The 27,281-nt window shown below is 48.8% G+C and overlaps 3 protein-coding genes across 5 annotated transcripts in view; 2 read left to right on the top strand and 1 right to left on the bottom strand.

Annotated features, from left to right (window-relative positions):
- slc20a2 (solute carrier family 20 member 2) overlaps nucleotides 1–3,511 on the top strand; it is a 44,674-nt gene extending 41,163 nt beyond the window's left edge. For all 3 annotated transcript variants that reach the window (XM_076033358.1, XM_076033357.1, XM_076033359.1), the window contains exon 11: nucleotides 1,758–3,511. In XM_076033358.1, the coding sequence (XP_075889473.1) occupies nucleotides 1,758–1,922 (165 nt within the window). In that variant the 3' untranslated portion in view covers nucleotides 1,923–3,511. The remainder of the gene's footprint in view (nucleotides 1–1,757) is intronic.
- A 5,101-nt stretch (nucleotides 3,512–8,612) lies between these two features.
- On the bottom strand, nucleotides 8,613–19,115 carry LOC142893091 (E3 ubiquitin-protein ligase KCMF1-like). The gene is made up of 7 exons (XM_076033353.1): nucleotides 18,894–19,115; nucleotides 16,584–16,751; nucleotides 15,337–15,476; nucleotides 14,376–14,476; nucleotides 13,001–13,182; nucleotides 10,811–11,129; nucleotides 8,613–10,366 (listed from the first exon to the last, which is right to left on the bottom strand). Exons 1-7 carry the CDS (start codon nucleotides 18,907–18,909, stop codon nucleotides 10,030–10,032), a joined length of 1,263 nt encoding a protein of 420 aa, XP_075889468.1. The 5' UTR covers nucleotides 18,910–19,115; the 3' UTR covers nucleotides 8,613–10,029.
- Nucleotides 19,116–21,725: 2,610 nt separating this feature from the next.
- Nucleotides 21,726–27,064, top strand: lipg (lipase, endothelial). The gene is made up of 10 exons (XM_076033352.1): nucleotides 21,726–21,974; nucleotides 22,999–23,192; nucleotides 23,459–23,638; nucleotides 24,439–24,550; nucleotides 24,640–24,858; nucleotides 25,030–25,272; nucleotides 25,658–25,778; nucleotides 25,893–26,120; nucleotides 26,211–26,315; nucleotides 26,468–27,064. Exons 1-10 carry the CDS (start codon nucleotides 21,884–21,886, stop codon nucleotides 26,478–26,480), a joined length of 1,506 nt encoding a protein of 501 aa, XP_075889467.1. The 5' UTR covers nucleotides 21,726–21,883; the 3' UTR covers nucleotides 26,481–27,064.
- The last annotated feature ends 217 nt before the right edge of the window (nucleotides 27,065–27,281 follow it).

Raw genomic sequence — 27,281 nt, 5'->3', positions numbered from 1 at the left:
CCCCCCCCCAGTAATCTCCTGCTTCCCAGGCTTCTAAATCTACTGATGGTTCCACGTGTTTGATTGAGGTGGTGATTTCTGTGACACGGCGGGTGCGTCTGGGAGACCAGCGGGCGCTGTTGGAACAAGTGCGACTCTCACAAATGAGATTTAGAAACTTTAAAAAAAAAAAAAAAACCCAAAACAGTGCTGCTGAGCAGCCAGCAGGGCCTCGCCGGCGTCTCCCAGGCGACTGCCAATGAATCTCTGTGAGCGCGAGCCGTGACGGGCGCTCCCGTTGACTTGGTCCCACCTCAGCGAGGCCATTCAGTCGGTGTGTGTGTGTGTGTGTGTGTGTGTGTGTGTGTGTGTGTGTGTGTGTGTGTGTGTGTGTGTGTGTGTGTGTGTGTGTGTGTGTGTGCGTGTGGACCTTCACTGGTGCGCACGTGCAAACTGAACGGGAGCGCCCGTCGCCGCTCGGTCCGAGCGGCCGGCTTTCAGGGGCCGCGTGCGGCGCAAACACCGGAGGGGTCACGACGAGGTCGCGCTGCGCCGAGATAACGCGGCCGCGCGCAAACACCATAGAAAAACTCCCATGAGCGCTCAGCAAATAAAAAGGGAGAATTTGAGATGTGTTGGAATTGAAAGACGGCGACGACGACGTGGCGTCAAGCTTGCTTTCGTTTTGACCTTTGTGTCCCGGTTCTGCGCCCCTCCGGCTGCACCGCAGCGTCTGAAACCAGCCGCTGCACTCGTCGCTCTGAGGTGACCGAGCGGCACCTTTATTGATTGATTGATTTTACTTTTCTGTTACCTTCAAATTTGACAGTGTTCACATTCAATCATCATTGGTAGAAGTCTGACATCAGCAGAGGATTAAAAAACAAACAACAAAAAAAATCATGTTAACGTTTAAAAACTTCATTGATTCATTAATAACAATGATAACTTTGCCAATCATTTAAAAAAAAAAAAAAAAAAAAAAAAAGCAAACTGGTTGATTTCAGACTTTGAAAAATTCAAGTTGAAAGTAATGTTAATGTTTTCGATCGGGGTTCTTCTAACTAACACACACATGTTTTTGGACCTCGCTGGTCCTGAAGAGCTGGAGGCTGTGTCCAGGCTTTCCATCTTTTGACCCTAAACCCACCCCATCCTATTTTGCGGAAGCGTATTGCTGCCATGCTAGAAAATTAGAAACGAAGCCACTGTGGCTCGTTGAAACTGTGCTCGGAGCTCGGTTCCGGACACGGTGAGATCCTGGACCTATTGAGCGCCGTCGATGACGCGAACATCAGTGTGCGTACTTTGAGGAGGGTTTTGAAATACGTCAAACTCTTCCCAGCTCATCTGGAGAGGCGTGAGGAGACGGTGCCTCGGCTCGCCTCGTTCTGTGTTCTTTCAATTTGTTGTCATGAAACATCGCGATAATAATCGTGTCAAAGTGTGAAAGTGACCACGTGATACTGAGCCTTTCACTGTCACATGATTGTGAGAGGTTCATGTAAAAACTTGAAAATGTAGGCATCACATAAAAATGTGACACTTTTACATAATTGCGTGACACTGATTTATTTTTAGTATGGCAGCGATGCGCCACCGTCCCATTCAAGGTGTCAAAACGACACGACTCAAACAGGAAAGCCTGCACCAGCTGCAGCTCCTCGCCTCCTTTTATTAACCACTCAATTCCAAGGTCTCTGTATATTCGTGCCGCCGCTGATGTTGCCCCTTCTCCCCCCCCCTCTCCCCCTTCCCCCCCCCGCTGCGGCCTCCAGGTGGGCTCGGTCGTGGCCGTGGGCTGGATCCGCTCCCAGAAGGCCGTGGACTGGCGCCTCTTCAGGAACATCTTCCTGGCGTGGTTCGTCACGGTGCCCGTGGCCGGCCTGTTCAGCGCCGCCGTCATGGCGCTGTTCGTCTACGGCATCCTGCCCTTCGTCTGAGGGCACGGCGCCTGGAGGGAGAGCGGAGGAAGAGGAAGAAGGAGAGTCGGAGAAAGGGAGAGCGCGAGAGAGAGAGGGAGAGAGAGAGAGAGCGAGAGAGGGAAGCGGGAGAAGTTGGGTGGAAATCGATGCTCGAGTGTCGGGGCGGTGAGACGGAGTGAAAGAGGGGAGGGGTGAGGGGGGGAAAATAAAAAAAAAGATGGCGATGCGTTCAGAGGTTTGCACGCGAAGCGAGGTTGGTGCCGTGGAGGAGTCGAGGGTCGGTTCTTGCAAACGCTGGCTTGGCTCAGTAGACCCGGGAGGTCCGTTCCGACTCGTTTGGAGTTTGGGTCCCTTATTTATTCTCTTTTCGGGGAGGGGAGAGGGTGCGAAAAGACCCTGCTATTCAATCTGCTGTACATATACGACAACATTAGACAGGTTTTCCCCCGTGAGTTGTAACACTAATCAGGAGCGTCGGAGGGGGTCCCGTCTCTTATTTTGAAAAAACAAACAAACAAAAAAAGGTTATTTGAGAGCGAAAAAAAAAAAGGCGGCAAAGAACTCTGCGGTCGACTCCGCACACCTTCGCCTGACGAACATGCCTGCAGTTAGAACCATGTCACTATGCCTGCAAAAGCCCCCCAGGTAGCCCTCGTCGGTCAAGTGCTTATTATTGTCCCTCCTCCCCCTCCAAAATGCCAGAAAAGAGGAAACAAAAAACCAACAAAAAAAAAAACAACCCTGTATATAAATGGTATTGGATTGATTGTGATTCGCTGTCTTGCAGCTTGCTTCAAAAACAACAAAAAAAAAGGAGAAAAAAAAGATCAGGTGTGTGCGTTCAGCCGACCCAGTCATCTCACTTTGAACAGGCCAGCCGGCGAAGGCAGCGGCCAAACTGAAGGAAGCCTCAAGAAGCAGAAGAAGAAGAAGAAGAAGAAGAAGAAGAAGAAGAAGAAGAAGAAGAAGAAGAAGAAGAAGGGAGGTGTGGCGGCGTGGCTGTCACTCTCCCTTTTTTTTTTTTTTTTTTTTTTAAGAATTTAAACATGAAACCATAGAAACCTAATTTGCTAAACATGTTTGGTTTTTTTGTTTTTTTGTCCAGAGCTCCTCTATGTTTTTAGAGATGAATCTCATATTTTTAATAATGTATTATACTGTAATTTGTACTGTAAATACTGTCCTGAACGAGTTTTTGGGGTGAGGGATTGGAGGGCTGTGGTTATGATTTCCTTTTCCTTTTTCCTTTTTTTTTCATTTCTTTTTCTTTTGTTTTGTTTTTTGTTTGTTTGTTTGTTTGTTTGTTTTTTTTTAACGCCACGGAGGAGGTGAGGTTCTGATATGTTGCAGGAGTACGTAGCCCCTCGCGCCTCAAGTGGCTGCTGGGTTGTCGGAGCGGTCGCGCGCCTGCAACTCCTGCTCTGCCACAATAGCTGCGGTCGAATATTCCTCAGTACGAATTCATTTGCCAACGTTATAAAGGAATGTTGACTATGCTTAAAAGATACAGAAGAAGAAGGAGGAGGAAAAAAAAAACAAAAAAAAAACGAGGTTAAGCCAAAACGGTTGAGAAGCTGATGCGAGAAAATAAATGACATATCCTGGTTTTTAATGCCTTTCGTTTAGTTTTTATTTTATTTTATTTTTTAATTTTTATGCAAACGCAGTTCAGTCACTGGAGTCCCTTTCTGTCATTTTGTTTGAAGGCTCCGCGCCAACTGTCGACCTCCGCCGGACCGTCCGCACCCCTGCGCAGTGTGTTCCGATCTCGCGCCTCGGCCAGAACCTTGCGACACTAAACAGCCAAACGGACACGGAGGCTTCGTGTCCAACGCCAACTGGCGAACGCGGTTATGCAGATGTGGAAAGAATCGGAGATTCCGCCTCGGCCGCACGTGTAGCTTCCGCGCCATGGGGGGGGGCGAGTTCAGGAGGCGGGGGATGGGGGAGGGGGGCGGGGTGCTCATTTAAGGCTGCTCACTTTACGATATCACAGCGAGACGCTCAGTCTCGGGGTCGTCGCGATTTGAACGAGTTTGGTACCTGGAGGGATAGAACTGATCATCACCAGCTTTTTTAAATGGGGTCATGACCTGACCTGTAGATGAACAAAGCTTTTGTGTTGTTGTTGTTGTTGTTTTTTTTTTTTTTTTTTTTTTTTTTGTTTTTTTTTTTTCTGAAGTTGAACAAACTCCATGCCAGGTGTTGCAACTTTTGTTTTTGCCCGGTTTTGTGGTGTGTTTTCTAATTTTTTTTCTCTCTGTCTCATGAACAAATCTATGCTTAAGTAGCCACTTGCCTTGTAACATTGTGTTTTATTTGTGCAGATAAGAGTAAAACTATTAAGTACTGTGGTGTTTACATTGTAACCATATTGTAGAGTTATCTAGTAAAAAAAAAAAAAAAAGTTGCCTAATGATGCCAATGAAAGACAAACTATTAATTTTTAAGTGCAAGTACAAAAAAATGAATTACCTGAAGTGTCTAGAGAAAGAGAGTGAGAGCGAGTGTGGGAGTGATGACTGCTTGTTGTGTGTCTGTTTGTTTTTTTTGTTTTTTGTTTGTTGTTGTAGTGGTCGTGCTAATCATGATCTCCTGTCACTTTACACCGCTACTACAATGTGTTAACACTTCATGTATGGGTGCAATTCAGCAATGAAGAGAATGACTAGAGAAATTTCATCGATGCTATATATTTTTCTACCATATCTGAGTTTTAACCTGGGTGGGCTTCTTGACACTGTAGAGGACAGACAGGCTGTGAGGGTTGATGGGAAATTAGAAAAGGCAGGAGGCGCAGTCGTGGGATCGCAGAAGTGGTCTCAACAGCTGGCGGCCCCCGCCTTGCTGGTGCCATCTGCCCTTCCACCTCCGAGGCCCAGTGACCTCCTCTAACATGTAGATTTGCTGTGTCAGCTGCCAATAGATCAGATTTTGAAATTACTCTCTCTCTTTTTTTTTTTTTTTAAATGAAAAAAAAAAACAAACTTTGTAATTTTGTTTCCCTATACTTCTTTAAACACGAGCTACAAGGGCAGGGCAGCTTCTCACATGGCTGCTAACTGAAGGTAATAACCATAAAGCAAAAGTACATCTTGAACTCGGCGGAGGATGATTGCTTCCTGGCAGTAGACTTATAAAAGCTCACTGACTTTGACTTCTTCCCTCAGAGTGTTTGTTACGCGGGAGTGCCGCGCAGAGCTTTTGCGTTGTGCTGAGAGGCGTCTTGGAGGGAAAATTAAAAGAAAAAAAGAAAAAAAAGTCTCGATGTTCAGGGAGGGAGGGATCGGGGTAAAGAGAAGAGTCGCGAGATAAAAGCGAATGTGCACAGTCACTGAGGATAACCGCCTGTTACGGAGCAGAGTCCCGCATACCTGAGTCAGCAACCGGTGACCTCCTTCCACCAGCTGCGCTGCTGATACAATAATTAAACCGACTTGATGTGAGACACTTTCCCTTGGAGGGTTGTTGTTATCCCAGCATACAGTTTACATGCTAAAAGCACAAAGATGAACATCTGGTCTGCTTAGCACGTTTCAAAAAGGTCAATTATTTGACAGTCGAGATACTAGTTTTTTCAGAATAAAAGAAGAGCCATTTGAGACACAAAACCTGTTTTGACGACGCCGAGTGGCATTTGATCACACTTGTCAATTCAACCAATGTTACGGACTTATCTTTGAACAAGCATGATCATTAGATGACATTCAGACCAAGCAGTCGCTGCACTTGGCGGATGCTCCTGGATGTGAATCAAACTCCTGATTTGTGTCAAGGCAATAGTGGAATGACCTGATTGTGGCAGCCGCTAGTCAGTGTTGTGATAGTATTCCGGTGAACAGACCCTCAAAGCAAAAGCTCTGCGGTAGCCTCCTGTGTAACTGACAGCACCATGTCTGGGGGGGTGGGGTGGGGGTGGGGGGTTCATTTCCTCCATACGTTTTCCATAAAACACATACGGAACACGCTGCTCTAGATGGGGGAGGGAAAGTAAATAAAGTCTATGGAAAAGTCAAGTGAACCAGCAAACGCTGCAAGGAAAAACTGAATTGTCAGTGTTGCTGCTTGTGTATTAAAGCCCTGTAAAGCATATTTTTGTGAAGCATAATTTTCTATGACCAAAAAGTGGCTATTAAAACCTTAAAAAGTGGGGGAAAAGACACTTTGGATGTGCCAAAATTGATATTGATTTACAAATTGTTGGGAGATATTTGCTGTTATTACTTTTGATGTTTCCTGAACACTGATTATTATTCTAATGGCTGGTGGAATACATTTATTTTGATAATGAAAAAAACAACATGTTTTTGTGGGGTGCAGACGGCCACTAGATGGCGTGGTGTGATACTTTCCCTCCCTGTACAGAGGGTTTCCTAGCAGACAGTTTAAGGTTGTCAGAGAGACATTGAGGGGGCTTCTGTACTTCTGACAGTAGAACGTGTTACAGTAGAATATTTTGTACATGGGGAAGATGTCTAGAAACAACAGAACGTTCATTTCTCCCGAAAAATTTGCAATAAAAATGTCCACTTCAACGGCACTGCTGCACACTCCTGGTGTAACAGCGCCCTCTACTGTCCTCCATCTGGATGTGGCGTGTTGTCTAGTTTCCCTGCTCTGTTTTTGTACTAGAATGTGCTCCTCGGCTGACCTGCAGGCTCTGCAGCTCTGTGTTGTCTTTCTGCCGTTTTAATGCTGTCTGTCGGCTCCTTCAAACCTTAAAAGCAAATACATGCATTCAAAAAAAATAAAATAAAATAAAGCAGAAAAAATAGCAACAAAACAAAAAGAAACTGTAGCCTGCTTTTACAAAAATCTTCAAGCTCTTCTGATTTGCATATGTTGTACTGTAATGTTTTATTTAAGATTTTAGTGAGGAAAAAAAATGTCTGCATTTAAACTAAATTATGGGAATTAAAATTACAAAGAATAACTTAATTCTATTGTGTTGTGTCCTTTCTTCCGTTCTTTTCATCACGCCGTGCGTCATCAAACATTTTAAAAACAGACACGCGGAGCAAAACGACACTTTTAACAGCAAGAGTCCAACGTTGATAATTTAACATCCGTAGCAGCACCTGCGCGAGGACAACCACGCCCCCCGGAAAGCTCTTGAACGTGACGTCACATAAGGTTAACCGTTGAGGAAAAAGGAGCACGAGTCAGGTATGTTTGTATTCACACTTCGCCCTTACAAAGTTGCTTGCTATGAAAAGATGTCGACACTGACTTCACGTGACGACACTCGCTCTAACAGCGTGTTGCGCTGTTAGCTTATTAGCTTTAGCCACGCGGTGCCGTTCTGTTTCGACCGTCCTCTTTCTTGAATGAGTCACAGAACGCAAAAACTCAAAACACAGTAATGTTAAATAAACACACAGTAACACTACATTCCAACTCTTTATGTTTACTTAAAAAACAAACAAAACAAACCCCACTGCCAATGATTGATATTATTGGATAAAATACTACTTTAAATCTGCTGCTATATCATTTCACCATTTCTGCTGGTCTGTTTTCTTTAGAATGCTTTGAAACAGATTTATTATTATTATTATTTTTTAATATATTAAAACTCTTCTACCTTGTAAACTAGCCTCAAAAAGCCTCACACACTTTAATAAGACAGTTGTTTTATTTTCATGCGCTTCCAAAGTAAGACGTCATCACAGCCACCAGGCAGTTGAAAACACATGGGACTAATTCCATGATGGAAACTCTTTGATTCTGCACTGTTTCACACCTTTCAACAGAGCAGGCCAGTGACTGCTTATTTCCGCAGGCTCTTGATGTCTGTGTCCTGCAGGAACCAGCCTCCTGAAAGACTGAATGAAACTGCCACATCTATTCAGGCCGCTGTCACTGATGTCCTTTAGCTCAGATAATAATTCAGTGACTCGACGCAGGTTGCGCCCCCGAGTTCCCAGGGCTGCGGCTGGTCTGGGCTGGATTCGGTCCGAGACGTCTCTACAGTAACGCTGAAGTACGCTCAGTGACACTGAATGGTACATTTTATGTTCAGTGAGCAACAGGAAATGACTGCGGTCAGGGGTTGCTGTTTCTCAGAAACACTGACATTACTTGGGTCGCTTCGTCCCGACGTCTTCGTTTGGGGGTTTTGGGAATTCTTGCCATTTGAAAATCTTTTTGGGGCACGTGGACGGTTGGCTTTGTCACGCAGTCTAATTGGGAATCACAGCTGAGCTGAGCCGGAGATAAATAATTGCTTGAAGAAACCGGCCTGAGAGCAAAATCAAAGCTTTTCCACAAGGCGGTCTGGTCTGTATGTTTGCATTTGTCACTAATTAACGCTGCCATTTCTCTGATGTGTCCTTGCTCTCAGTAGTTGTACAAATCCAGGAATTCATGCGCCCATTGGCAGTAAGATCTAGTCTTTTCATGTTGAGGCTCAGTCATTGTCTTTATTCCAACATTTTACCGAGCAGATTTTTATTTTTTTCAAAAAGCAGTAGCTTGTTGTCAACATGGTGCAGGTGATGAACGATAGGCTATCAGAACACATCTGTCACAATATAAAGTGCAGTGTGATGGGCCCGTCTAAAGCAGCTTTAGTCCATCAACCTTTATTAGCACCCAGCTGGAATTATTTAAGATCGTTATATGCTCAATATAACGATGCTTCATATCTGAGCTCTGCGACGTGAACCTGTGTGTGTGTGAAATAAGTGAAAGACACAAGGGGCAGGGTTGGGTTAGTTCATTTCCATCCAAAACATTTTTATTGTCCTCCAAACTGAAAGGTTTTACCCTGTGGGTTTGGCTTGCCGGCCAAGCCAAAAACATACATTGCATTTCTTCAGGTAGCAGTGGAGGCATACAAAGATCTTTTTGACCGAGAGAAAAAAAAAAAAAAAATATTAATAATGAAAAGAGCAATACAGGAGTCTCTCCTTCAAGTCATTTGATAAATAATCTTTGCATTCATGAACAATGGAGAGATTAATTTCAGAGTTTGGGAAGCTTGAAGAAGCGTCTCGTGTTGTGTGAAAGAAGGGGGGGGGGGTGGAAACAAAAAACAACCGTATGTGTTTCTTCTGTGTTAGAAGAAGAAAAAAAAAAGAAAAGAAAAAAAAAGGCCTGGGTGGACATGTGGAGGTGCGCCGAGGAGATGGGAGAGCGTCTGTAGTGCAACACAGGTGGACACCGGATATGCAAATTCCAAAAGAAAAAAAAAAGAAAACCAAAGTGCCCTCAGTCTAATAAAGCAAGGTCACATGACCCAAAACGCGAGATGGGGGAGGGAGATGGAGACTGGACATGGATGAAACTGCACGGAGCTGTTACTGAGTGTGTGTGTGTGTGTGTTGTGCAGAAAAGCACCTTTAATTTACAGTTAATGACGTGAACCAAAACAGAAAGGACCTCCCCGTCAGGTGACTGTGCAGTTAAAAAATGGGCACGTGGTGATTTTAAGCTCATGCTTAAAAGTTTGTGGTAAACCATCCAAGCACTTGAAGTAATAACTATAAATACACAGCAGCGCTTTTTTTTGTTTGTTTGTCGTTTTTCTTTTTTTTAGTTAAAGCGGAGAAGTTTCTGTGGGGCCTCCTCTCCTGGTGTGTGTGTGTGTGTGTGTGTGTGTGTGCCTCTTGGACAGCTAACTATGCTTTGCTTCATCTGCTAGAGGAAACACTGGTTATGTGGAACTGATTATCAACTTTCGTATAGATTTTTTTTTCTATAATATATTTATATAGTTCTCTCTCTCTCTCTCTCTCTCACGCACCCACCACGCTCTCGCTCGCTCGCTCGCTTTCACATTCTCTCGTCTCACTACTTTTATTCAATGCACACAACGTAATAAACACGTGGAGGCCTAGAGGGGGTCGGAGAGGGAAGGGGGCGGGGTCGAGTTGGAAGCGACAGAGCCGAAATGACAATCACTGAGAAAAAAAACAAAAAAAACTAAACGAAAACAAATTAAAACAAAAGCCAAAAAGAACTGCAGTCTGTTTTTTCCGTCATCCATTGGCAGTTGGACCGACTTCGGGCCGTCGGCCGCTTACAATGGCGGTCGTGAAGGGGGTGGGCGAGGTGGAGGGTTGAGGGGGAGTGTGTGGGGGGGGGGGAGGCGGCGCGCAGGGCGGGCGTCCGGGCCGCGTCATCAAAGGGGCGGAGCCGGAGGCTCTTTCTTCGCGGGCGCCGCCTTGTGCGCGGCCTTGGCGGCCGCCGCAGCCTTGGTGGCCGGGGCCGTCTCCTTGAGGTTGAGGTTCTCCAGCGCCACGTCCAGGGTCATGACCTCCACGCAGCCCATGGCCTGGAAGTCGGCGAAGTTCCGCAAAGAGGCGGGGCAGTCGTCGTCGTCCTCGGAGGACGAGGCCGAGGCGTCGTCATCGGGCAGCAGCGTGGACAGCAGCAGCTCCGTCACGAAGAGGCTCCGGTCGGCCCACTGGGCCTCGCACGCCTGCCGCTCCGCCTCCGACAGCCGCGGTTCGCTCAGCCTGGGGTCGGGTGGGGGAGAAAGACGGCCAGTTAAATATTGGAGAAAACATTTCAACCCTCCGTCCTGCTCGCCGCCACAGAGCCAGCAGGGGTCACCGCAGTAGGCAAATTCCCCGCCAGCGCCTCGGTCTCCACACACACACACACACACACACACACACACACACACACACACACACACACACACACACACACACACACACACACACACACACAGTTTCCATGCTGCTCCACGGATGCACTCGCATGCAAATCCAGATTTCCGCAGCAGCGCCGTGTGAGGCCGAGTTCACGGTCTGGCTTCTTACTCATGTCAGCTCTCGGCACGTCGCTGCACTGCACGATTCTTATTTTCACTTATTTAAGTAAGGACCGTCTGCAGGTCAGAGCCGCGTTCCGTGCATGTGCAAGACCTTCAAACAAACCAAGCCAAGGAGCCCCACCTGCTGAGTAGAAACTGGGAGCTGTGTGCATTGTGCTGTGCGTTGGACTCGGTGGGCCCCGGGTTGGGACTGGGGTTGGCGTTGTGATTGGCGCCGGGGTTGGCGTTGGTGCCGGCCGAGTTGCTGTTGAGGATGGCGTTGGCCCGGCCGCTGCCTCGGCTGGCGTTGCGGGCCGTCTCCAGCTGCTGACGGGCCGCCTGCGCCTGCTGCCGCTCCAGCTGGAGCTGCATCTGAAGCTGCTGGAGCTGCGAGGCCGACGGGCCCGAGCTGAGCTGGCCGCCCGCCGAGCGCCGCACCCCGGACAGCTGGGACAGCAGCTCTGGAGGAGGAGGAGGAAGAGGAGGAAGAGGAGGAGGAGAACAGAGGATGACTCCACCGGGGAACAGACAGCTGCTCCTCTCTAAATAAGGGACTTCCGCCCCGACAGTCAACGATGATGTCACGGTCCTCATTAATCAGCAGAGCCTGGAAGACTGTCGGCTGGTTGACACGCGTGTACATTTCACACACAGGCTGATGACGAGTGATGAAGGCTCACATCACATTTCAACAAAAAAAAAAAAGAGTTTTGGAAAGTAAACTAACTAACAAAAACTAACTACCCACTCAACTGTCCAACCACCCAACTGTCCAACCAACTGTCCAACCAACTGTCCAACCACACAACCACCCATCCAACTGTCCAACCACCCAACCAACTGTCCAACTAACTGTCCAACTAACCCACCAACCAACCAACCAACTAACCAACCTACTAACTAACACCAGCTCAGTGGTCTAGTGGTAGAGTGTCTGCCCTGAGACTGGGGGGTTGTAGGTTCGATCCCTGGCCGGGTCATACCCAAGACTATAAAAATGCTACCGTTGCCTCACTGCTTGGCTATGTGGAGTTGGGCCTGGAGGAGGTTGGTTAGGTCACCCAATGACTCCCAAACGCAGCTGCAGCTCACCACTCCCTCAGGGTGACGGGTCAAAGGGAGAGGACAACTTTCACATCCTTTGGGATGTGACAATGTGACAATCAGTGGGACTTTGACTTTACATACATGTGTGAATGTCACACACGGGCAGATGAAGAACGCAATGAATTGAAACTCAAACTTTTTGGAATGTAAACCAATTTTTGGCATTTCAAATACATTTCACGTGGGCTCTAATGACCACCCATGAGTAGTGTCTCCTCAGGAGCAGGTACTTCCACAGGAAAGCGGTAATAACAGCACAGCGCAACGTAAACAGGGTTCACCCAGTTGAATCTTCAGAGAGAACAAACTTCCTCTGATCCACGGAAGGAAGAAGAAGAAAAAAAAAATTTACTGCAGCAGCGCCGTAGTTGAAAAGACAGAGCCTCGGCGGCGAGCTTCGCTGTGAGGCTCAGCAGGTTCGGCGGCTCATTAGAGAGCCGGCGGCTGCTCCGTTTGTACCGCCGGATGAAACGGGGTGGGGAGGGGGGACCTCATTACGGCGCAGCTGGTGAGCCGGCTCAAAGGGAGGGTTGAACGAGGAATTGCCACAGCAACAGGTCTGCTGCCGCTGTGTTACTGCACACAGTGAGCGAGTGAGTGAGACACAGTGAGTCGGACCAGAGGGAGGAAAACCATTGTGTTGTTTTGACCCAGCGGGACGGAGGCGTCTCCACCTGCTTCTTCTCAATTTGTTGATCGTTGGGTTTAACTGAGACCTCTTCCTCTGTGTGTGTGTCTGAGTGTGTGTGTCTGTCTGTCTGTCTGTCTGTCTGATGTTATTGTGATGCATATTTGTATTGCTATGTGTGTATATATGATTGGAATGTGTGCATATATGTAATGTAAACTATTTTACAGGACATTTTAAGAGAGATTTGCAGGCGTTTCCATTGAATGGTGTGAAGCGCAAAAGCCGTAATTCTCGCAAAAGCCGTAATTCTCGTAAAAGCCCGTCCCGCAAAAATTATGAGAATTTGCGTGGGACAAAAAGTGTTTCCATGACACTTTTGCAATGTACCTCTCAATAGATGCGTTAGAAAAAGCACCTCATGAGAGCGTGAAAAACCTTTTAGGGAGTTTCCATTACCAGTTTATGATTACTATTATTATTATTATTATTATTATTATTATTATTATTATTAGGTATATTAAGGTTTTGTGCAATTCTAGGAGTGATGGAAACGCAACGTGTGTGTGTGTGTGTGTGTGTGTGTGTGTGTCTCACCTGCGATGGGGTCCATGGCCTCTCTGCTGTAGTTGGTGCTCTGCGATGAGCTCTGGCTGGTGGACAGCCCCCCCGTGGTGCTGCTGGTGAAGTGCATGTTGGAGCGGCGGGCTCGCGGCCCCCCCAGGCCGCGGCCGGGGTGGAACATCCTCCTCACGTGCCGCACGCCGCTGGACTCGTCGTGAGGCTCGCGGGTCAAGGATCACGGCGGCGAGACAGATTTTAACGGAGCACGAATCGCGTTTCACCGGGTTGGGTTTTTTTTTCTCTCTATGCTGTTTGCTCTTCAGCAGATGTTCACAAGACTTTAAAGGCCTCGGAGCTCTATAAATAGACAGCTGTTAGACTACGCAGTCTTTCCCAGCATGCAGTTCACTTCCAGCCATTCAGCTGATACCAGACGGGCGTTCCAGGCTCGCTCCTGTCGTGAAAAGGCGCTCATTTGGAGCCTCACGTCTGCAAAGTGGATGCATTGATAAGCAGGCGCACATTTTGCAGCAGGTGTCGATGCCAGCGGCTCGGTCAAAGAGCAGTGACTGAGGGGGGGGGGGGATCTCTGTTCTGCAGACGTTTAGACGACTGGATGTGATGCTGAAGAAGCTCGTGCAGACATCAACTCGACAACAACAACCGCCCACACTGTGTGAAAGTTTCTCACATAATCGAGATCTGAACCAAGATGCCGGTCGCACCGTCGCTGTTATCCGTCCCGCTGACTGCCGATTGAACGCCTGAGAGCCGCTGGGCTGCACAACTGCAGCGGCTGCAGTTGTGCACCGACATTAATAAACCGACATTAATAAAAAAGACAGACTGTTTGTTTCAACGTGGGTCGGAGCCGAGCAAACGACCGTGGCCATGCCCCTCCCTCCCTGGCTGGCTGGCTGGCAGTCATTCATTAGATGGAGGAGGAAGGAGTGAAAGATTTTTCCCACAGGGGACAAAAGCAGGAAGTGAGTGAGTCAAGTGAGAGCCCTCACAGCAGCAGCAGCAGCAGCAGCAGCAGCAGCAGCAGCAGCTTTTTGGTTCAAACAGCCGTCGTGTCCTTTCTGCACGTGTGGCCAATGACCTGCATTACCCCCCCCCACCCTGCTCTGAGAGCATCGTTCCCTGTGGTCGATGCTCACTGACCTACAGGAATAATTACAACTTGACTAATTGACAGTAATTCTGCAGATCCTCTGTTGGGCTGCGCTGCTGCTCGTGTTTACCTCGGTGCTCCTCCACTGGTGGAGTCTCAGCACGCCGTCCCATCGCTTCACAGGAAACGAGGCTTTAATGGCCAAAGCTGTTTCCGCCCCCGCAGTGGCACGTTGTGGTGACGACGATGAAGAAGAAGAGGAGGAGGAGGATGTCTACTTGGAAAAAGGATATGAGGTCTCTGGGCGCTCTGTGCTCGAGGGTGAGGTGTGCAGCAAAGTCGTCGGTCACGTGATTGGGGTCGCCACCTGGCAGCGCTGCACATATGGGGCATATCTGGAGGACAGGAAGGGAGAGTGGACGCCGTTAATCTGTGCACACTTGGCCGCACACAGACTGCTTTTTTTTTTTTTTTGTATTTGCTTTACTGTGCCGGGGCCCTCGGCCAAAAACACAGCGCTGACCACCGGGCCGCTGCTCAGTTCCGGTCAGCCTGAGTCGACTCTTTCCAGGTCCCAGCCACAATTCTTGTCTTTATGAACAGCTCATGAAAGCTTTGGTTTGAAGGTGCGAATCAGACTGAGCTCATCCTTCTCAGAACTGCAGCGAGCGGAACAACGAGCGCAGCAGCAGAAATGAGCCGATGGTCGACTCGCACGTCTATTTTATGCTGTGCTGCGACCGAATCCGGCGACGGTATAGAGGCTTCCTTTAAGTGTAGAGGAGTCTTCTATTGACGTCTGTGGTCTAAAGGCCGCTGTGCACTTCTCTAATAGCTTGAGCAGCCTGCAGGTTTTTTAGCCGTGCAGCTGTTTTGCTTCCTCGCGGGGAACAAATTTTAAAGATCTGCGCAGCAACATCTGCTGAGGAGCCGCAGCGAAACCCAACAACAGTAGAGATTTAAGATCTTCACTGACCTGAAGGGGGGTTGGGGGGGGAGGGGGGGTGATGAGCTTCAAATCTGGACCTATTTTTTTTTAACCCAACCAGCCCCATGCCCCCACCCTTCGAACAAACAACAGAGGGAGTCTATAAATAGATCTGCACGGCGACTTTCCAACACTTGCAGTCGGGTCGCGACTGGAATGCAACGTTCTGAGGCGGCCTAAGAAATATCGTGTGTGTGTGTGTGTGTGTGTGTGTGTGTGTGTGTGTGTGTGTGTGTGTGTGTGTGTGTGTCGAGCGGTGCAACCCACCACTTCTGTGGACGTCTCCGTGTGCTCGGCGGCCACATGCTCCTGCAGCGACATCTCCGTGTAGCCCATCCTGCCACAGTAGGGACACGTGAAGGCCTGGGGCTGCTCCACCGAGAACGCCTCCCCGCCATAGTACAGGTCTGCCGGTGGGAGAGAGGAGACGTGAGCAGGACCGTTGGTACGACCCAGGAGTCTGGATGCTGGAAGAGGACGTGGAGTTGAGAGAGAAGAGAGAGGAGGACGCAGACACAGGGCGGGACCGACTAACCCAGTGGATACTAAGCCTCTGCTAGCCTCTGTGTGCTGACCAGACTGACTGCATTGTTCACATAGCGCTGCATATAAATGATCATGACCATTACTATTAATGCTTCTCTGGATATGCGAGGCGTAGAACAGCGGGCCTGCAGTCGAAATGCACAACAAACAGGACATCTTTGTGGTCCGGCACCATCTGCTGTGTTTCCGACAACAGTCTGCGGCTCCCGACACGCTGCGAAGCAGCTTTTCCCAAGGGCGAGAGCGGCAGCAGCGGCCTTTAGTTCATTCACAGCACCAACCGACTGAGACTCAGATGGACCAGCAGACCACCTGGCAGAGGGGAGATCGACATCAGCTCAATCTCCATCCAACGGGAGGTAAAGTGGATTCAATCTGTTGAGTTGGGGGCAACGGAGCACGAGTGTGCGAAGAGAATTAGTCCAAAGTCTCCAGAGCGCCGACCCATCCAACGTGCCCAAAGAAAACCCGACTCACTGACGGAACTCATCTGTCTACACTCTCCTAGCGACTGCACTCATTTGTGGACTGGAGTCATTAGCTTGACAGACCGAGCCCTCCCCAGCTGCACCCTATGCATACATACAGCATGCACGCTGTTGTATTAGCGCATATAAAATGCTGTCCTCGGTCAATAGGAAAAAAACAAAAGAAGCAAAAAAAAAGCCGAGCCTTCGGCTGGCAGCTCGTCCATCTGTCCGTCTACTAGCAACACTTCCTGCTGCAGCCTCTCCCAGTCGCCCAGGGGTGGAGGAGGCGGCGGGGAGGGCAGGAGTTTATCGCAGGGTTGACATTCAGAGACAAACAAACATTGAGGATCACACACAAGGACAATTTAGCCCTGCCAAATTATCCTGGGGGGTGGGGGTGGGGGGTGGGGGTGGGTTGCTGGAGGACCTCCAAAGGGATCAATTAGAACTTAAAATATTTACAACAACGACGACAAGCAGCGACTGGACTGTACTCACCGAAGTCGACCCGGGTTAATATACACTGCATGGGATGCTCTGTGGTGTGTCGGGTCGTGGTGGCGCCGCTCTCATAGCACGACGCGCACAGGTCGTAGTCGTAGCATATCAAGCACTTGTACCGTCGGCCTCGGAAGTTGCCCTTCAAACACGCATCGCAGCTGACGCCTGTGCAGGAGACAAGAGATCAGGGGGGTTGCATTCAGGGGCTCAGGTGGGTCCGAGCCGCATCGCGGCCCAGGGGAGAGCGTCGTTCCGCCCTGGCGCTGCAAAGTGCCGAGGCGCAAATCACGAAAAATCACACCAGCATCGGCGAGTCGAGGGGGTCACACTTCACCACGCAGCTCGCAGTCAAGTCACCGCTAAATGTCAAGTGGTTCGACAGGGAAGCCCCAGATTACAATGAATCGATGTGAAACTGAAGTTTTGACATTGAGGTTTAGCCGGTGTGAAGTGCGCGGTTCAGCTCTGTTCCCTTTGCTCTTATGTGTTGTTGTTGTAAGGAAGCGGAGATCGGACCTGATGGCGCTGCTCGGCCAAGAAAACAAAAAGCAAACACGCATTCACAAGCCACACGCGGCATTTTCACCTAGCTTGATCACAGGTGTGTTACACATAAAAGTGCACGACCACCACACACACACACACACACACACACACACACACACACACACACACACACACACACACACACACACACACACACACACACACACACACACCTTGGAAACGTTTTCAGACTAAAGCCGCCGTACAAATCACCCGCGATGCTACACAGCCACATTCCAGCGGGATATTTTAGAGATTTAAGAGCCCCCCCTCCTCCTCCTGCTCCGCAGCAGCCATGTGTTCGAGTCCCAGTCATCCTTGACTGACCAGGACAGTCGTGCCGTGCCAGTGTATTGTATGTCAGTGTGGCTGCTAAACCTACCCCCCCCCCCCCCCCGGCTCTCCATTCACAACCAGCGCACTGGGAGGGCAGCGGCAGCCAGCCTGATCCTGCTCAGGAGCACTCAGGGAAATATTATTGGCAGTTACTACGCCTTATTGCAGGGGTGCCCGTGGTGCCAGCGGACCCCACGCAGGCAGGCAGCCGCCCCCCAAGGACCACCAGTAGCCCGCCGCAGGCCGGGTCGAAAAACTGCACAACTCGCCGATAAGATTCCATTTTATCCAACCTTGTTCAGTCGTCGTTGATGATTATTGAGCACTCATTGACTTGATAAGTGTCCTCACATAGACGAGCATCATTAATAATAACATAGAACTCAGAGAGTTTGTTATCTCAGGAGAGTCTAGGAACCTGGTAGCCCCTTCATATGACTCAGGACCCATGAAGGAGGTCTCAGTGCCAAAAAGGTCGCTGACTCCTGCCTTGCTGCGTCCTACACGGGAATAAACTACACAGCTGTGAAGTTGACAACGACAACAACAACAACCACCACGAGCATGGGGTTTCAATAAAGGCCGCTCGGGCCCGCCTGACTGACCAAGCTTCGCTGCCAGGCTCGTCTACTTTACCATTAAAGCAGCTGCCATTAGCTTTAACGTTAGCTGCCACGCCACACAGCGAGATGCGAGACTTTCCTCCGTCATACCAAACTTTGTGCCAGTCGGTAAGCCGAACTCATTTTGTTCTCCTCCCCCACCTCCACTTTGCCTGCCTGCCTGCCGGTGACAACATGACACCAACAAGCGAACTTCAAGCCCAACAAGGTTGACCACAAGGACGAGGTGAGACTGAGGGTCTGCTAGACGTTAGCTCGTCAGACCGGTATAAACAGGCTGGCTGGTGCTGGGCAGGAAGTCGACACCGTCTGGCTTTACGCTTTAAATGTGTGGCAAGCTTCAAGAGCGAAACGCCGCCTCGCTGCTCTCTTGCGTTCCCCAATTGTCGGCACTCCCCCCTCGCTCGTCAGCGTTCACCTATGTGAGCGATAGCTAGTTAGCTTCCAGGCTAGCTGACACATTCTGCTAACTAGCTTCTTCCGTTTAGCCGCATGTCAGCGTTGTTTTGTCAACTCAATGCACAGTGTCGTCCGTTTCACACAATCATTAAAGTCATCCAAAGGGTCGACAGGATAAGATATTGCGTTGGATTTTTTTTTTTTTGTGTGTGTGTGGCCGCCATAACGCGTCACCATGAAATTACACTGCAACCTTTCTGCACGGGTCCAGGCTAGCCAGGCTGCCTGCAAAACAAGACATTTTCGGCTAGCGAACGTTAGCTGGCATTGCTCCGTAAACGTCTTTTTTTTTTAAACAAGAAATCACGGATGGCTCACACGTATCGTTCACGTATGTTCTTACCTTCATGACGGGACATCCTATGATCACTAACACAGCCCCTGCACGGGCTTCCTTAGCTTTGCAATGCACGAATTTCAGTAAGGAGAAGAGAAGCCGGGGTTGGCTGACTGTCCCTGGCCTCTTCCCTCATGAAGGATCCGGTCTGGCACAGTCTCCCCCTCCGCCTCCTGCTGTGTCACGGTCCGCTGTACTACTCGTTCTGTCCACACGGGAGCAGTGTTGTCTGCTTTTTCAGGCGCTCGATCTTGCCGAGCAAGGTGGGTTCCTGAGTCAGCGTTCCTCAGGGGACTTTAAAAGGAGACCACAAGGTTCGATCCACGCAAAAGATTAAAGAAAACGCGTAAGCTGCATACATTATTGTTGTTGTTTTTATTCCCTGAATTAACCAGAGCATGTTTGTGCCTTTCAACTCAGTACCATAATCCTTTTAAAACTGGCGCAATGGAAGTTTATTACGTCTAATACATTTTCAAGTTTTGTTTTTGCCGCTTTTTGTAGACATTAAAAGGGTTTCTTTACCTTGCTGACTAGTTTCGGCGTATACCTAATGTCACCAGCACCTGTCGTCTGGTGACAGACAGTTCCGGGGAAGGTAGAAGAGATGTGCCAGAACATAGTCAGCAAGTTAAAGAAATGTCAACACAGAGAACCAAATCACAACTAACTAATAATAATAAATGTTTTTGTAAGGAGGAAATCCAATTGTCCAATGGCCGTTGTCCAGAATGTGCTCTGCTGGGTTCACGTCTTCACATTACAGGCGGTACTCAGAAATACAGGGATGACGGTTAACATTGTTCACAGCGTGCACTGAATCCAACTGAACATGAAAGACTGGGGTTCTGCTGGTTAGAGCCACTTTCCCACAGTGAACTTCAACATCTGTTAGGTCCACGTTTGAAGCTGAAAGTAGTTTAAGGAGAAAATGACTTAAAGTCTCTCAAGTATTGAAACTACCTTTAAAAAGTCATTTTGACAAAACCATGGGTGAATCAGTAAAACATTTTTATCGGTTTCTAAGTTAAGGTTCAGAATTTTTTTTAGGTGTTTTCAGCGGGAATAAAGTTACTTCGGATAAAGATAGTGCAATTTGAAGTGTTTCTCATTGATCTGCTGGGTTAGTTCGGTGTCTGACAGTGCCCCCATTGTTGGATTTTGCAGACCTTGTCAGGCGCAGTCAGGACAAGTCAGATTAGTGCAAAATCAGACTGGCACTAAAAAAATGGGCAGCTGGTTGTGGTGTGTGTGGACGGAAAGAATATCAATGGGCCTGCGTGCAAAGAGACTTGCAGCTTTTCAAGTAAGTACAACCGCCCACGGCTGGCATCAAGTCTGTCCAGCAGACTGACGGTGAGAGGCGTTTGGGTTCACAGGTTTTTTTTTTTTTTTAGCAGTGAAAGAACAACAGAGACTTTTTGTCACTCTGCTCACACAAAGGAAAGAATGAATGGGGAGGGTATGGTGTAAGTTAAAACTACACCGAGCAATATGAGAGTTGTGTAGAATGAAGTTGGAGTGAGCAGCAATGTGGTGCAATTTTGCTATTTGCCTCAAGATATTCTTCAAAACAAAACAAAAAAAAGTATTTTGCCTCAGAGGTACAAAAAAAAAAATCATGTTATATGTATATATATATATATGTAACAACATGATAATCTGATATATATATACATATACATATATATATATATATATATATATATATATATATATATATATATATATACATATATAAATATATGTATACCTCTCAGACCATAAGAAAGATATATTATGTTAAATCATATCACATTATTGTCATATTTGTCAAAATGACAGAAGTTCTATTCTATTCTTCTATTCTCAGACCTTAGCGACTGCTACTGGTCTGGATCCATTGACCCAGTTCGCACTGTACTCAGCAGCGTGACTTTGTTGACATTTGAATGGAAACAGAAGTCATTGGACCTTCACTCACCAGGTACACCGGTGCACCTGCGAGGGGGAAGAGGATGTCGGGGTGGAGGGTGTTGGGGCGCACGTGCGTGGCTCTTCCTGCGCAGGGGTGGCCGCTGCTTGTACGTACACGCACGCAAACAATGGTGTCGCGTTTGTGCCAGGCAGGCAGAACCTGGCGTGGGTGCGCCCCCCCGTTCTCCGCCTCGTCAATGGAAGCCGCTCGGTGGGCTAAGCTGACGTCCTGGCACAGCGCCATCTGATGGGGACGCCTCTTTCACATGGAAAAAAGAAAAGAAAAAAAAGAAGAAGCAGAGAGACGCGAGTCGGAATCCTTTTCCAATTATTATTATTATTATTATTATTATTATTATTATTATTATTATTATAAGTATCATATTCCCCCATTGACGCGGAGAGGCTGTTTCTGGGCTGCCGACGATTTTCACGGGGGAAAATGAGACGCACACAAATCCGTGCGCGTCCACCACAACCTCCCCAATCGTCTTTACGCACTCACTGTTTGGGTCCGTGTTGGAAGTTGGCACTGTGAGCCAGATGACCTTCATAACCCGCTCCGAGTCGCCGGATTTTATTTTATGGTGTGTGTGTGTGTGTGTGTGTGTGTGTGTGTGTGTGTGTGTGTGTGTGTGCAAAGGGTTAAAAAAGCAGCGCGCAACGTGAGACGCCTACTACAACTTTCATTCAGTTCACGCCACGCCCTCAACGTATATAAATTGGGGGGCTTGACCAATGAGACGCGAGGTAGATCAGCCGATGATCAGATGACTGAAAAGAGGAAAGTATTTAAAACTCTAATCACACGCTGGACGTGAGTTCAAACGTCGCGGAGCTTCCACTGACTGAGTCGTGCCACCCGGCTCCTGTTCTTTTGTCATCAGGGGATTTTTTTTTTTTTTTAACCAGTCACCCATCCGCGGCTCTGCCACAACCACCACCAGCAGCAGCAGCAGCAGCAGCAGCCAACACAAAAGTGTGCTTTACATCCCACAGGAAACTCATTTGTTTCCCTCTCCTCGGCGCGTGTCTGAGAGATGATGCATAACGCGTCCCGGCTATGGATTTTCCTTCAGTGTGCCGCCGCGTGCTTTTCGTTCGTGCTCGGGGAAAGCGCTGCTCTCAAAGGTAAGACACGGCTCGGCGTCTATTGTTCATCCATCCCTGTCATTGATCGGTGCGCGCTTTGGGGGGAGAGTTTGGGGTGCGGTGTCCGAACCGACAGCGCCTCGAATGTGAATTAGGTCAAATATGTGGGTTGGGATTTTTTTTTTATTTTTTTGTTTTGTTTTAGAAAAAAAAAAGGGGGTCAGATGGGGTGAATCGTGACTTCTAATATTGATTTGTTGAGTGAATCTGCATTGTGAGTGTGAAATTTGGCCGATTCCGAGTCGAGCAAGTGCAGTAGCAGCGGTGACCGTGCGGTGTGAGTCGGAAAAACGGGAACGGATCCTATTAAAAGGCGAGGTCGCGGCGACGTGTCCTTTTTGGGGGGGGTGGGGAGGACGGTTGACGGTTGACGCGCGGCTCCAGGTGGAGGAGGAGGAGGACGACGACGACGCGCGCCACAGTGCCACGTCTGTGCGAGTCATTCGGGAAGATGTTCCGCTGAATCCGCGCTTTGCCGCGAACCGCCTCCGGGAGGGAAACCCAGCTGGAGTTGAGAGCGGATTTGAACATCGAGTCTCCCAGACTGGAGGGACCGGATTCGATTCTAATCTGATACGATCGAAACGCCGAGTCCTCCTGATGCCAAGACGCGGCTTTCCTCTCATTAAAGCGGCTCCTTTCAGCTGCCGCTAATTGTGCAGGCTCCGCCTCAGACTAGAGTGCACATGTGCAAAGTCCCGACATAATGAGTTTAGCTGCGGAGATGTGCGCGTCAAAGCGAACGGAATAGAAAAAATAGAAAAAATAATTGGCTGGCTGACTCTGTCATTAATACAGCTTGCACGCAGCCTGCATCATTGTAGCAGATGTCTGTGCCGCTCCCTAAAACTGACGTACCACATTTTAAAATACACGAGTTTGTTGGCATCAGAAATCAGGGCAACCTCTTTAAGTTTAATTGATCCCTTCATGAAAATGTATCAAAAATAGCAAAACGTTCATTTATTTATCTATTTATTTATTTTGTTGCTGCGCTTTGTAGGCAATGAAGGCGGATTTGATGAACTGTCAACAACAGAAAGCCCCACCCTCAGCGAAACCATCAAGTACAACATGAGGAAGAGTTTAGACCTGGAACAGGAGGGCTGCTACCTGGAGGTCGGCAAGAAGGAGTGTCTAGAGGAGTGTGGCTTCAATGTCACAGCCAAGACCATCTTCATCATCCACGGCTGGACGGTAATTTATTCATCCGCCATCTACCCCGTCCGATTACCCCCCCCCCCATTTATTGGCAAAAATACAATTGGCAAACTCCATCCCAGGAGTCAAAAGTAGGACGGATGTAGCTGCATGGCCACCGGTGTGCTCTCTGATCACTGGAATGTATCACGTGGACGTGAGCAAGCGGTGCAGCAGGGTATGGGAGGGAGGCCGGCGGGTCCCCCCCCCCCCCGCCTGGACGCCGTGAATGATTCCTCTTGTATGATTTTTGCTCCTCACAGATGAGTGGAATTTATGAGAGCTGGATGCAAAAGCTGGTGGCGGCGGTGATGCAGCGCGAAAGCGAAGCCAACGTGGTGGTCGTCAACTGGGTGTCCATGGCCCAGCAGCTGTACCCCGACGCCGTCAACCACACTGTCACCGTCGGCCGGGGCATCGCCGACTTGCTCGACTGGCTGCAGGTGAGCTGCGGCGCGACCCTGAGCACAACATCTGTGGCAGGGCCACACGTGTAACCTCGTTTTTATTTGTTGTGTCGTGATGTTATGTTGCGTTCTGACACTGTTTTTTTTGTTTTTTGGAAGATCTCGCCTCAATTTTCAGATCAGGCTCCCTGCAGAAGTGAAGCTCGATAGTCTTTTCCATTTGGTTGACCCAAAATGAGAGCTTCAGTGCTTCTCTTGAGCTTCTCAGATATGGCCACGCTTTTTTTTTTTTTTTTTTTTTTTATATCCGTGGCAAAACGATATCCAAGTTTACTTGCGATTCCTTTTCAATGTTGCTCTTTCCTTGAACCCACTGCACAAAGACATAGCTGGAGTATTTTCTCGTCTGCACACACTCGATAGTTTGTCTTTTGAAGTGCCCCTTTTAGCTCGGTGATGAGCGTTGGCATACAAAGGATTTAATGAGGACCGCAGTCTATTTGGTTCGTCCAATGCAAAGACAACGGGCGCCATTCACCGAGACTGTCACAGAATTGGACCAGCGCACGAATGGCGAGCGAAGGGCGTCTTAGGCAGCCGTCCACGCGGTTGTAAGCGCAGACAAAGAGCATTTTATGGGGGACAAACTGAGACAGATGGTGGAGGCGCTGTTGCATGGAAGAGACTGTGTGCGGGGTTCTGTTCGGGTTAACCGAGCTTCGCTCTGCTGCGGGCATGACTGATCGCCGCTGGCCGCAGCCCAGGATTTGTCCACTGTGGGCTAGAATTTGGTTGGCGGCAGCTGCTAACGCGTTGCAAATTCCTCCTCCCAACAGGACGAGCGGCAGCTCCCGCTGGAGAACGTGCACCTGATTGGCTACAGTTTAGGCGCTCACGTTGCCGGGTACGCGGGGACGTACGTGCGCGGGACCATCGGCAGAATCACCGGTGGGTGAAGTGGCGACGCTGGCGAACAAACTTGTTCCTCTGCGAGAGCGACCCGGCGTGACTGAGCTTTGTCTGGTTGCTTCCGACAGGTCTCGATCCGGCGGGCCCCATGTTCGAGGGCGTCCAGAAGGAGAACCGACTCTCTCCCGATGACGCAGACTTTGTGGACGTTCTGCACACCTACACCCGAGAAGCCTTGGGCCTCAGCATTGGGATCCAGCAGCCCATCGGGGACATTGACATCTACCCCAACGGTGGTGAAGTGCAGCCCGGCTGCACTCTGGGGGACGTCCTGTCAATGGCTGGAAGTAAGTTCCTCTTGTGCGCCTCTTGGCTGCACACACTCCCAACTTCTCACCAGACTCAAAATTCCAATTTCCTTTATTTGGGGTCACTCCTCCAAACGATCAGCTGACACCAAGTTATCGTCTCTCACTGTGGACTCAACCGGCTTCCCCTTCCCTCCTTCTGTCCTCCAGACTTCATGGAGGTGATGAAGTGCGAGCACGAGCGGGCCGTGCACTTGTTTGTGGACTCCTTGATGAACAAGGACCACATGAGCTTCGCCTTCCAGTGCACCGACCCCGCTCGCTTCAGGAAGGGCATCTGCCTCAGCTGCCGCAAGAACCGCTGCAACAACATCGGCTACAACACCAGGAAGATGCGCAAGAGGCGCAACAGCAAAATGTACCTGAAGACGCGCGCTGACACGCCGTTCGGAGGTGAGTGGCGGCGCAGTTGTGACCCACTAATTGCTTATCTTATCCCCGACAATTGTAGTGTTTACCGACAATGGTAGAATACACTCTGCTCTGCGTTGTGACTCTCCTTATCTCGAACCTTATCGATGACTTGGCTTGTCAGTGAAGCACTACCTACGCCTACTGTGTGTGTGTGTGTGTGTGTGTGTGTGTGTGTGTGTGTGTGTGTGTGTGTGTGTGTGTGTGTGTGTGTGTGTGTGTGTGTGTGTGTGTGTGTGTGTGTGTGTGTGTGTGTGTGTGTGTGTGTGTGTGTGTGTGTGTGTGTGTGTGTGTGTGTGTGTGTGTGTGTGTGTGTGTGTGTACACATGGAGTTAAAAATTAACATGGTTGTGTGTTTTCTTTGAAGGCTACCACTATCAAATGAAGATGCACGTGTTCAACAGGAAGCAGTTTGACAACGCCGACCCAACCTTCCAGGTCAAGCTCTACGGAGCCAGCGAAGACACAAATGAAATCTATGTTGATGTGTAAGTGCAACACCGAGACCCCTTCTGTGTCCATACATTTATTTAACAGGTGGAAAATCCAGAATCTTTCCCAAAGGTTTTTTAACGCTCTTGAATTTTCTGTCCTTTCGTCAGCCACGACGGCATCGTTGGCCTGAACCTGACCAACACCTTCCTGGTGTTTACTGAAGACGATATCGGCGACCTGTTGAAAATTCGTCTGACCTGGGAAGGAGAGGCTGACACCTGGAACTCGGTCTGGAAGAACATTAGGAAATCCTTCTGGAACTGGGACCCGAATCCTACCAAACCAATTCTGCAAGTCCGCAGGATCCGCGTGAAAGCCGGCGAGACGCAGAAAAAGTAAGCAGAGGGAGCCGGTGGCAAGATGCTGCAGTCGCCAAACTGTTTCTCTTTGGGGGAGTTTGCTGAGATTTTCTTGCTCTGTCGCAGGTTCACTTTCTGTGCCCAAGACCCTGAAAAAACGGAGATTTCCCCAGGGGACTCGATAACGTACATCAAATGTCGTGACGGCTGGGAGGTTAAGCCAAGAAAACGGTAAGAAACACGAGAACATTTTGAATATTTTCTGTATCTTTCTGTGGAATCCTCATATTTGATTATCATAAAGCTTTTCTACCATCTTTGTGCTCACATTTCAAGTTAATAAAATGTTGTTTTTTTTGTTTTTTTTTTTAAATTACCAACAGGTTACCCATGTAACAACTCGGCTTTTCAACCACCAATGCACCGTCACCAATGGGGACCCATCATGGAAGAAGCGAGGGCTTCTCTTTAAGCACTTTTCTGGGGACGAGGACTGATCATTACAACATGGGGTGGGGCTTGACGGCACTCTTAAATGCACATGGACAGGTTCCCCCCTCTTCTTCTTCTTCTTCTTCTTCTTCTGGAGGGAAGAGCTCTAGAATCTGTCCAGCCTGTGGTGGGCGAGGCTGGAAAATGAGGCACAATGCTGAGGGCGACGAAAGATCACCTGAGGGGAAGCAGAACGCTATGTATGGACTAGTGCCATAGTGGGATACAAATCTGTACCAGGGACATGCATAAAGTATAGTCGCTGTACTGTAAATTTTAAATATTATTTTTTTTATTTATACAAAAAAGAAGCGGAAGCACTGCAAGACCAATGTTATTTATCAGAACACAACCCTTGATGACTTGTATGTGGTATTTGTTTCTTCTAGTGTGTGTGTGTGTGTGTGTGTGTGTGTGTGTGTGTGTGTGTGTGTGTGTGTGTGTGTGTGTGTGTGTGTGTGTGTGTGTGTGTGTGTGTGTGTGTGTGTGTGTGTGTGTGTGTGTGTGTGTGTGTGTGTGTGTGTGTGTGTGTGTGTGTGTGTGTGTGTGTGTGTGTGTGTGTGTGTGTGTGTCTTTCTGCTGAGAGATTACAATACACTGTACAAGTGAAGGAGATGCCTGATCTCGCTGCACACAGCCTTTGTGACGTATTGTTGTTTTTTTTGTGCAAAATGTTACCGTCTATGTATGTGGCCTAATTTCTGT

This window comes from Nelusetta ayraudi, unplaced genomic scaffold, assembly GCF_046127955.1.
Source record: "Nelusetta ayraudi isolate G7.1 ecotype Tasmania unplaced genomic scaffold, CSIRO-AGI_Nayr_v1 ptg000041l, whole genome shotgun sequence".
NCBI classification, from domain to species: Eukaryota; Metazoa; Chordata; class Actinopteri; order Tetraodontiformes; family Monacanthidae; genus Nelusetta; species Nelusetta ayraudi.
Note: the sequence above shows the minus strand (reverse complement) of the source record. Positions and strands in the feature narration are given on the sequence as shown.

What these genes read in the sequence shown, in the direction of transcription:
- LOC142893091 (XM_076033353.1), bottom strand. An exon ending in ATTAACCCGGGTCGACTTCG is followed by an intron (nt 15,477 to 16,583) that starts GTGAGTACAGTC and finishes TCCCACCGGCAG; the next exon opens with ACCTGTACTATGGCGGGGAG. An exon ending in GGCCATGGACCCCATCGCAG is followed by an intron (nt 11,130 to 13,000) that starts GTGAGACACACA and finishes CTCCTCCTCCAG; the next exon opens with AGCTGCTGTCCCAGCTGTCC.
- lipg (XM_076033352.1), top strand. Translation starts at nt 21,884, where the DNA reads ATGATGCATAACGCGTCCCGGCTATGGATTTTCCTTCAGTGTGCCGCC. An exon ending in CGTCCTGTCAATGGCTGGAA is followed by an intron (nt 24,859 to 25,029) that starts GTAAGTTCCTCT and finishes TCTGTCCTCCAG; the next exon opens with ACTTCATGGAGGTGATGAAG. An exon ending in CGCTGACACGCCGTTCGGAG is followed by an intron (nt 25,273 to 25,657) that starts GTGAGTGGCGGC and finishes TTTTCTTTGAAG; the next exon opens with GCTACCACTATCAAATGAAG.